Genomic DNA, 10855 nt, shown 5'->3' with positions numbered 1-10855 from the left:
GCCCAGACCCTTGTGTGGAGCTCAGCGAACTACAAGGGTCTGGGGAGAGTCAGGTTATCATAGGATGCCACCTAAATATTCCAAAGTCAACTGTCGGCTTTATTGTAAGAAAATGGAAGAGTATGGGAACAACAGCAACTCAGCCACGAAGTGGTAGGCCACGTGAACTGACAAAGAGGGGTCAGCGGATGCTGAAGTGCATAGTGCAAAGAGGTCGCCAACTTTCTGCACAGTCAGTTGCTACAGAGCTCCAAATTTCAAGTGACCTTCCAATTAGCCCACGTACAGTACGCAGAGAGCTTCAACGAATGGGTTTCCATGGCCGAGCAGCTGCATGTAAGCCATACATCACCAAGTCCAATGCAAAGCGTCGGATGCAGTGGTGTAAAGCACGCCGCCACTGGACTCTAGAGCAGTGGAGACGCGTTCTCTGGAGTGATGAATCACGCTTTTCCATCTGGCAATTTGATGGACGAGTCTGGGTTTGGAGGTTGCCAGGAGAACGGTAGATCTGCGGTGAGCAGCTCCATACACAGTGTGGAGTCGCTCCCCTATAATAATAATAATAACCTAAACTATGGCAAATAGCCTGCATTCTTTGTATCTTAAATAGGATTATCAATTAACATTATCACTGGAGGACAAGGCTAAACATGTTACACAAGTGCTCAAAAGAGAATAAGAAACTATTTCAAATATTGTGTTGATATTTTTACACTGTCAATAGCATAGGCCATAAATAAATGTAAAAATGTACATTTAATACATGCGGTATTGATATCGGCTTATCTCACTCTTGAATGATCGAAACAGCGCTACATTTTACATAAAAAGTCAGGCTTTTATCCACAGTGTCCAACAGTTAAAAAGTGCCCACTTCAGTAAATGATAAATTATTGAGGGTCAGGTGAGTCCGTATGGCAAGGTTATTCAACTAGGGGCCTGGGGGCCAAATCTGGCCTGGGAATGACACCATTCTGGCCCCTGATAGACAAAAATGTTTGCAGCAAAATCCCTAAAAACACCAGTGTGCTCCTGTTGTAAAGATAAACTTGAACCACTGCAAACACAATGGCAGAACCTTGCATTGACATTTTAGCCTTGGAAGCAAACATAAAACACTGGGGTCCAAATTTGTGATTTACATAACTGAAGCGTTCCTTTAGAGCAGTGGTTCTTAACCTTGTTGGAGTTACCGAACCCCACCAGTTTCATATGCACATTCACTGAACCCTTCTTTAGTGAAAAATAAAATGGGTTTTTTTCAAATTCAAGACAAAGTTATATGTTTTAGGTAACACTTTAATATGGGGAACATATTCTAAGTAACAAAGACTTAATTTAGAGTGTTTTGGACACTAAAGGAACATATTCTAAGTAACAAAGACTTAATTTAGAGTTATTTGGTTAGGGTTAGAGGTTTAGGGCCAGGGTTAGGGTTATAATAAGGCCATGCCGAATGAGGCATTAATAAGTACTTAATAATGACTAGTTAAGAGCCATTATGTTGCTAATTTGCATGTTAATAAGCAACTAATTAATGGTCAATAAGTTCCCCATACTAAAGTGTTACCAATGTTTTTTTACTGGTGCACAAAATGAACCGTGCATGAACATCACCTTGTTCAAAGAACAAAACCAACACAGTGCATAAACTCACAACAAATTACACACCTGCAAATCAGTCTGACTTCTGCTGTTGCCGTCTCCGTAATACGCCAATAAGGAGAAGTTTTTATTTACACTATGAGCCGGGTGTGTCTTGACCTCCGCCGAACCCCTAGGGTTCGATCGAACCCAGGTTAAGAACCACTGCTTTAGAGCAACCCTTCAAGTCTACTGTTTTTTAGCAGCTATACATTTTATTTTTTATTATTTTTTTGTAAAGTGATGTATGTAACTTACCGTAAGTGTTGCTGTCGCTTGTTTACTTCAGATGCAGTCACATGATGAACTTTTTTAGTTTGACTCGTAGGGGAGCTGCACTTCTTTTGGAATATTGCCTATCATTCACAATCATTATGAGAGACAAGAACACATTTGTTTTGTTTCTTTTTAGGATTTTAAAGATGACAAAAAAAAAACGCTTACTAGCACATGTACACTATATTGCCAAAAGTATTTGGCCACCCATCCAAATGATGAGAATCAGGTGTCCTAATCACTTGGCCCGGCCACTGGTGTATAAAATCAAGCATGTAGGCATGGAAACTGTTTCTACAAACATTTGTGAAAGAATGGGCCGCTCTCAGGAGCTCAGTGATTTCCAGCGTAGAACTGTCATAGGATGCCACCTGTGCAACAAATCCGGTCGTGAAATTTCCTCGCTCCTAAATATTCCCAAAGTCAACTGTCGAAAATGGAAGAGTTTGGGAACAACAGCATCTCAGCCTCCAAGTGGTAGGCCACATAAACTGACAGAGAGGCGTCAGCAGATGCTGAAGCGCACAGTGCAAAGAGGTCGCCGACTTTCTGCACAGTTGCTACAGAGCTCCAAACTTCATGTGACATTCCAATTAGCCCATGTACAGTAGGCAGAGAGCTTCATGGAATAGGTTTCCATGGCCAAGCAGCTGTATCTAAGCCAAAAATCACCAAGTCCAATGCAAAGCGTCGGATGCAGTGATGTAAAGCACGACGCCACTGTACTCAAGAGCAGTGGCAACGCGTTTTCTGAAGTGATGAATCACGCTTTTCCATCTGGCAATCTGATGGACGAGTCTGGGTTTGGAGGTTGCCAGGAGAAGGGTACATTTCGGATTGCATTGTGCCGAGTGTGAAATTTGGTGGAGGAGGAATTATGATGTGGGGTTGTTTTTCAGGAGTTGGTCTTGGCCCCTTAGTTCCAGTGAAATGAACTTTAAATGCTCCAGGATACCAAAACATTTTGGACAAGTCCATGCTCCCAACCTTGTGGGAACCGTTTGCAGCGAGCCCCTTCCTCTTCCAACATGCTGTGCACCAGTGCACAAAGCAAGGTCCATAAAGACATGGATGACAGAGTCTGGTGTGGATGAACTTGACTGGCCTTTACATAGTCCTGACCTGAACCCGATAAAACACCTTGGGGATGAATTAAAACGGAGACTGAGAGCCAGGCCTTCTCGACCAATGCGCTTTTGGAAGTATGGTCGAAAATTCCTATAAACACACTCCGCAACCTTGTGGACAGCCTTCCCATAAGAGTTGAAGCTTCAATAGCTGCAAAAAATGGACCGACGTCATAATGAAACCTATGGGTTAGTAATGGGATGGCACTTCAAGTTCATATGTGAGTCAAGGCAGGTGGCCAAATAATTTTGGAAATATATTGTATATATATATACTATATATAAATAACAAATAATAATATAAATCAACAAGGGGAATGGAGTGTGAACTAATCCAAATATGTATGTTGTGTGACTATGTGTTGGAATTAACTGCTGAGTGTTACCGTGAGTATGCAATATAGTGTATTTCCGTTCCCATAGCAACACACATCAATCAATCAATCAATGTTTATTTATATAGCCCTAAATCACAAGTGTCTCAAAGGGCTGTACAAGCCACAACGACATCCTCGGTACAGAGCCCACATACGGGCAAGGAAAAACTCACCCCAGTGGGACGTCGGTGAATGACTATGAGAAACCTTGGAGAGGACCACATATGTGGGTAACCCCCCCCCCCCCCCTCTAGGGGAGACCGAAAGCAATGGATGTCGAGTGGGTCTGACATAACATTGTGAAAGTCCAGTCCACAGTGGATCCAACACATCAGCGAGAGTCCAGTCCACAGCGGGGCCAACAGGAAACCATCCCGAGCGGAGACGGGTCAGCAGCGCAGAGATGTCCCCAACCGATGCACAGGCTAGTGGTCCACCCGGGGTCCCGACTCTGGACAGCCAGCACTTCATCCATGGCCACCGGACCTATGCAACTCCCCCTCGCAAGGGACAGGGGAGAAGAGGAGAGAAGAAAAGAAACGGCAGATCAACTGGTCTAAAAAAGGGGGGTCTATTTAAAGGCTAGATTATACAAATGAGTTTTAAGATGGGACTTAAATGCTTCTACTGAGGTAGCATCTCTAACTGTTACCGGGAGGGCATTCCAGAGTACTGGAGCCCGAATAGAAAACGCTCTATAGCCCGCAGACTTTTTTTTGGCTCTGGGAATCACTAATAAGCCGGAGTTCTTTGAACGCAGATTTCTTGTCGGGACATATGGTACAATACAATCGGCGAGATAGGCTGGAGCTAAACCGTGTAGTATTTTATACGTAAGTAGTAAAACCTTAAAGTCGCATCTTAAGTGCACAGGAAGTCAGTGCAGGTGAGCCAGTATAGGCGTAATATGATCAAACTTTCTTGTTTTTGTCAAAAGCCTTGCAGCCGCATTTTGTACCAACTGTAATCTTTTAATGCTAGACATAGGGAGACCCGAAAATAATACGTTACAGTAATCGAGACGAGACGTAACGAACGCATGAATAATGATCTCAGCGTCGCTAGTGGACAAGATGGAACGAATTTTAGCGATATTACGGAGATGAAAGAAGGCCGTTTTAGTAACACTCTCAATGTGTGACTCAAACGAGAGAGTTGGGTCGAAGATAATACCCAGATTCTTTACCGAGTCGCCTTGTGTAATTGTTTGGTTGTCAAATGTTAAGGTGGTATTATTAAATAGATGTTGGTGTCTAGCAGGACCGATAATCAGCATTTCCGTTTTCTTAGCATTGAGTTGCAAAAAGTTAGCGGACATCCATTGTTTAATTTCATTAAGACACGCCTCCAGCTGACTACAATCCGGCGTGTTGGTCAGCTTTAGGGGCATGTAGAGTTGAGTGTCATCAGCATAACAGTGAAAGCTAACACCGTACTTGCGTATGATGTCACCCATCGGCAGCATGTAAATAGTAAAGAGTGCAGGGCCAAGAACCGAACCCTGGGGAACTCCGCACGTTACCTTGACATAGTCCGAGGTCACATTGTTATGGGAGACGCACTGCATCCTGTCAGTAAGATAAGAATTAAACCAAGACAAGGCTAAGTCTGACATACCAATACGTGTTTTGATACGCTCTAATGAAATATTATGATCGACGGTATCGAAAGCGGCGCTAAGATCAAGAAGCAGCAACATAGATGACGCATCAGAATCCATCGTTAGCAATAGATCATTAGTCATTTTTGCGAGGGCTGTCTCCATAGAGTGATTTGCCCTGAAACCGGATTGAAAAGGTTCACAGAGATTGTTAGTCACTAAGTGTTCATTTAGCTGCTGTGCAACAATTTTTTCGAGAATTTTGGAAATAAACGGAAGGTGGGAGACCGGTCGGTAGTTTACCATGAGGTCAGGATCGAGGTTAGGTCTTTTGAGCAGAGGATGAATAACCGCTTTTTTGAATGCTAGGGGAACAGTGCCGGAGGAAAGTGATAAGTTTATAATATTTAACACTGATGGACCTAATAATACAAACAGTTCCTTGATAAGTTTCCCAGGAAGTGGGTCAAGTAAACATGTTGTTTGTTTTATCCCACTTACACGCTGTAATAATTCCTCTAATGTTATTTCATCAAAAATAGAGAGACTATTTTGGAGGGCAGTGTCCGTCGTATATACAGTCGTATTTGTGTTAATAGAACCCAGTTGTAGCTGGGATGCGTTGTCTTTAATCTCCTTTCTAATGAGTTCAATTTTCTTATTAAAGAAATTCATAAAATCCTCTGCCGAGTGGGTGGAGCTACTGGGAGGAGTCCCTTGTTGGGTTAGCGATGCTACTGTACTAAACAGAAATTTAGGATCGTTTTTGTTGAGGCGGATGAGATTAGAGTAGTATTTAGCTTTAGCTAAGGTAAGCTTGCGTTTATAAGTTATTAAACTATCACTCCATGCTTGATGGAAAACCTCAAGTTTAGTCGCGCGCCATTTGCGTTCCAGTTTTCTACATGATAATTTATGAGCTCTAATTTCTTCTGTAAACCATGGGGTGCGCCTTTTAGGGGCCCTTTTTTGCTTTAGCGGTGCTATACTATCAATAATTTCGCGCAAGGCATCGTCAAAGTTGTTAGTGAGGTTATCAATAGAGCCGACATAATTTGGGAATGGTGCCATTACCGAAGGCAGTAGGTCAGCAAGAGTCATCGTTGTGGCAGCATTAATGTTGCGGCCGCTATAGCAGTTATTATTATTATTAGCTTGTTGACAATGAGTCAAAACTTCAAATTTTATAAGGTAATGATCGGACATTACTTTAGTATATGGAAGTATCATAACTTTGGAGGTGGGGACACCCCTGACAAGCACTAGATCTATTGTATTACCGTTGCGATGCGTGGGTTCATGTATTATTTGTGTAAGACCACAGCTATCAATTATGGTTTGGAGCGCCACGCACTGAGGGTCTGATGGGGTATTCATATGGATATTAAAGTCCCCCATTATGATTATATTGTCGGCGTGCGTCACTTGATCAGCAACGAACTCTGAGAATTCACTGATAAAGTCCGAATAGGGCCCAGGGGGGCGGTAGATAACAGCCAGGTCGAGAGGTAGCGGTGTGACAGACCTCATAGTAAGCACCTCAAACGATTTACATTTATTATTTAGGTTAGGGGTAAGGTTGAAATTTTTATTGTATATTAGTGCGACACCCCCTCCCCTTTTAAGAGGACGGGCAGCATGCGCATTCGTATAGTTAGGAGGAGATGCCTCATTGAGCGCAAAAAATTTGTCTGGTTTGAGCCAGGTTTCGCTAAGACCAATGACGTTAAGATTGTTGTCTTTAATGACCTCATTAACTAATAACGCCTTGGGAGACAATGATCTTATGTTTAAAAAGCCCATATTAATGGTATTGGGCTGTTTTGACGAGTTTTTGTTAAGATTATCCGTAGTGGCAATATTAACAATGTTGCGTTTATTATGCGTAGTGCACTTTAAATAGTTTCGACCATATCTAGGAATTGATATGACGGGAATTTTCCGATTGTTTGCTTGGTGCTGCAATAGACTGGACATATCATAATTTGCCACCTCAGTAGAATGCATGTCCACCTCTGACACAGACACAACAGAAAAAACATTATGTGAATTGTGTATTATTCTAAGAGAATTGCTATGCGTACATGGATTATCCAGCCTGGCGCTGGCTAGTTCTAGCTTAACTGACTCCTCACCCGGACTAACAGACATTGTAATTGCCTGTGACCGGGCTTGCTCCAGTGTAGTCAGTCAAGTGAGACTTAAATAGTAGTCTATGTTTCTAGACAGGATGATGGCGCCTTCCTGGTTAGGGTGAAGGCCGTCTCTCATCAGCAAGCCTGGTTTGCCCCAGAAAGAGGGCCAGTTATCAATAAATGTTAGTCCCTGTTGCCTACAGAAGATAGAGAGCCACTTGTTAGGCGAGACTAATCTGCTATATCTCTCATCATTGCCTCTCGCAGGCAGGGGGCCAGAGACAATTACTCGATGCCTGGACATCTTTCTGGCGAGATCACAAGTCCTGGCTATGTTTCTCTTTGTAATCTCTGACTGTCTCATTCTAGTGTCATTGGAGCCAACGTGTACAACTATATTCGCATAATTAGTGGTGCGATTAGCCTGTCGTACGTGTTTACTAGGCCTGTTGCGAGTTAGCTCCCTAAGATTAGCTTCAATGTCAGGTGCTCTGGCCCCGGGGATACACTTTACTGTGGCTGGTTTGCTAAGCTTTATGTTTCGGGTGATGGAGTCCCCTATGACTAAGGTGTGGTGCCCGGTAGACTGGGGTGTAGGACTAGCTAAAGAGCTAAATCTATTATGCGTCTCAACCGGTACACCGTAGCTTGTAGGCCGCTTAGGACTGCTACAAGCTGGGCTAGTTAGCTCGCTACAGCTAACGCTAGCAGATGTGTCCGCAACATCTAAAGTTACGACATTACTCTGCTCTAACTGGCGGACACGGCCCTCTAGCAGAGCCAACCTCTCCGTGAGTATGGTGCAAGACGCGCAGGAAGCCATTACTCACAGTGTTTTCTGTCACCGAGTGAAGTTCCTGCTGTCCTCAGGGAAGTGGTCGCGGTCTGCGGGAAGTGAAGTGAAGTGAAGTGAATTACATTTATATAGCGCTTTTTCTCAAGTGACTCAAAGCGCTTTACATTGAGAAACCCAATATATAAGTTACATTTAAACCAGTGTGGGTGGCACTGAGAGCAGGTGGGTAAAGTGTCTTGCCCAAGGACACAACGGCAGTGACTAGGATGGCGGAAGCAGGGATCGAACCTGCAACCCTCAAGTTGCTGGCACGGCTGCTCTACCAACCGAGCTATACCGCCCCACAAGGGAGTAGCTTCCTACTTACCTTCTGACCGGCGCTGCCTTTCTCCGCGCTAGCTTAGCAGCTAGCTAGCTGAGGAAAGGGTGGTGGGACAGAGATCGGGTGATTTGCAAGTTAAATAGTACCACTAAATATGTTTGAGAAGTGATAAAGAAAGCTGTAGAACAATTAAAAGCACACAGATAGAGCGATACTTAGCCTTTTTCGCAACAGCGAACAGACGGCGAGCAGTCACGCACGGTGTAACTTACAGAAGCTAGCACAATGAAAGGGTGAGACGTTGGAGCAGTTGGAAGCCGAGAGAGTGAGGTCGGCGTAACTTTGATGGTGTAAATGTGGAGCTTGGAGCCAAGCTATACTGACATTAATAGAGTGCTTACCCCAAATCAACTGGAAAAAACTTCCCCGGCCAGCTTGACTATGAGGACAACTGTCCATCGGGTGAGCCACTTTAATATTGATCATGATATGGTACATGCAACATATGCTTGTTATTACAATTACAGTACATATGCTGTCGAGCTAGCTGTGTACAAATAAAACATGAAATGTGGGCTAATACTTTACAGATACTGTATATATGATTGTGCATGTTTTTCAATCAGTACAGATTGGTGTCCTATCGCATTGTGTTGTGCATTACAAACTCAAACGCGTTTCAGCTGCTGACGCAGAAGTTAGTTTATGGCTAATGTTGTCACAATAAAATGTGTTGCTACGCTCGGAAAAGAGTTCCTCAGTATTTGCTCTTACAATAACAATATCGCTACCGCTTGGTTATCATACAGGTTAAGGAACGTAAATGAAGTATTTTTGGCGTTTTTTGGATGCATTTTTAAATGGATTTAGAGACAGAATGGCTTGCTCCCATTAACTGCATTGTTAGTAGAGGTGTGGGGGAAAATCGATTTGAATTCAAATCGCGATTCTCACGTTGTACGATTCAGTATCGATTGTCATTTTTCAAAAATCGATTTTTTATTTATTTATTTATTTAATTTTATTTTTTAAATTAATCAATCCAACAAAACAATACACAGCAATACCATAACAATGCAATCCAATTCCAAAACCAAACCCGACCCAGCAACACTCAGAACTAAGGCTGCAGCTAACGATTATTTTTCTATCGATTAATCTATAGATTATTTTTTCGATTAATCGGTTAATCTATAGATTATTTTTTCGATTAATCTATAGATTATTTTTTCCTTTTGCCGATTATTTTTTTATTCAAAATGAAGATGAAAAAATAAATGTAGGCCCGTTTTTTCAAAAGGCATGGCTTTTATTTACAAAAAAAAAGAAGTATGGCCACTCAGTCAACATTGACAACAACATGACTAAATATTCTGTAACAATGTAAACATTTAAAACCTTTAACATTTAACAAAATTAAAAGTAGCTTATTTGCTTTTTAATGTGCAAATATAAAAGTCAACATCCAGTGCAAATCTTAATATTCTGCAATAGTATAAGCATTTCAAAAGTAAAAGTATTGCTTATTTTGCTTTAAAATGTGCAAAAATAAAGATAAACATCCAATACAAAAAAGTGCAAAACGAAATATTCTGTAACAACAGTGTAAACATTTCAACAAAAGTGAAAGTATTGCTTATTTGCTAAAATGTGCAAAAATAAAGATAAACATCCAATACAAAAAAGTGCCAATCTAAATATTCTGGAGCACTGTAAACATTAAGTATTGCTTTTAAAATGTGCAAAATAAACATCCAGTCCAACACAGTACACAATAACCAATCCTACTCATTCCAGTGAGTGTCTAACAGTTGTAATGAAGAAATGTTAGCATGTCTACATGCTTTGCTTCTTTTCTTGTTTACAATATTCCCAGCAGCTGAAAATAGGCGCTCAGAAGGGGTCGATGTGGCTGGAACTGAGAGCTAATTAGCCTTCACCTCAAGCCAGGATTGCGAGCGAGCTGAGCTGCAGTTTAAGTTTCTAGAAGGTCAACGGGCTCATAGTGATGTTACTAGTAGTTGACTGGGAGGTGTTTATTATCATTTGGGGAGAGTCCGCTGCCTGATGCTCACCTGCTAAACACCTATCTGCTCCACCCTGAAGCGCTGACTACATGCGCTCTGAATACGCACTGCTGATTGGCTGATAATGCTTCGTGTGTACCAATCAGATGGTTGTGTGGGTGGGACAATGCTGCGTGTGTACCAATCAGATGGTTGTGTGGGTGGGACAATGCTGCGTGTGTACCAATCAGATGGTTGTGTGGGTGGGACAATGCTGTGTGCTGAGACAGAGGCAGACGGAGCAAAGCAGCTTGTTAAGACTTTAGCTTTAGCTTAGAAACTCGTTCGGTTACCCCCGTACCGAACCGAAAGCCCCGAACCGAAACGGTTCAATACAAAACACGTACCGTTACACCCCTAGCAGATACAAATGACACATTCATGTTTTTGAGTAATGATGACAACGTATGCTCGCGCGGACGATTGACTAGTTGATGGTTTTCTTTTCAAATGTTCGTTCATAGCCGTTGTGCTGCTATGATAGGCCATTTCCGCTCGACACAGTGTGC

General features: G+C 42.4%; 1 protein-coding gene across 1 annotated transcript in view; it reads left to right on the top strand.

Moving 5' to 3' along the window:
• The first annotated feature begins 2359 nt into the window (after window positions 1-2359).
• Window positions 2360-10855, top strand: part of LOC133654353 (uncharacterized) — a 47480-nt gene continuing 38984 nt past the window's right edge. The window contains exon 1 of the mRNA XM_062054673.1: window positions 2360-2400. Within this exon, the coding sequence (XP_061910657.1) occupies window positions 2360-2400 (41 nt within the window). The remainder of the gene's footprint in view (window positions 2401-10855) is intronic.

Source organism: Entelurus aequoreus, linkage group LG07 (assembly GCF_033978785.1).
Source record: "Entelurus aequoreus isolate RoL-2023_Sb linkage group LG07, RoL_Eaeq_v1.1, whole genome shotgun sequence".
Taxonomy (NCBI): domain Eukaryota; kingdom Metazoa; phylum Chordata; class Actinopteri; order Syngnathiformes; family Syngnathidae; genus Entelurus; species Entelurus aequoreus.
Note: the sequence above shows the minus strand (reverse complement) of the source record. Positions and strands in the feature narration are given on the sequence as shown.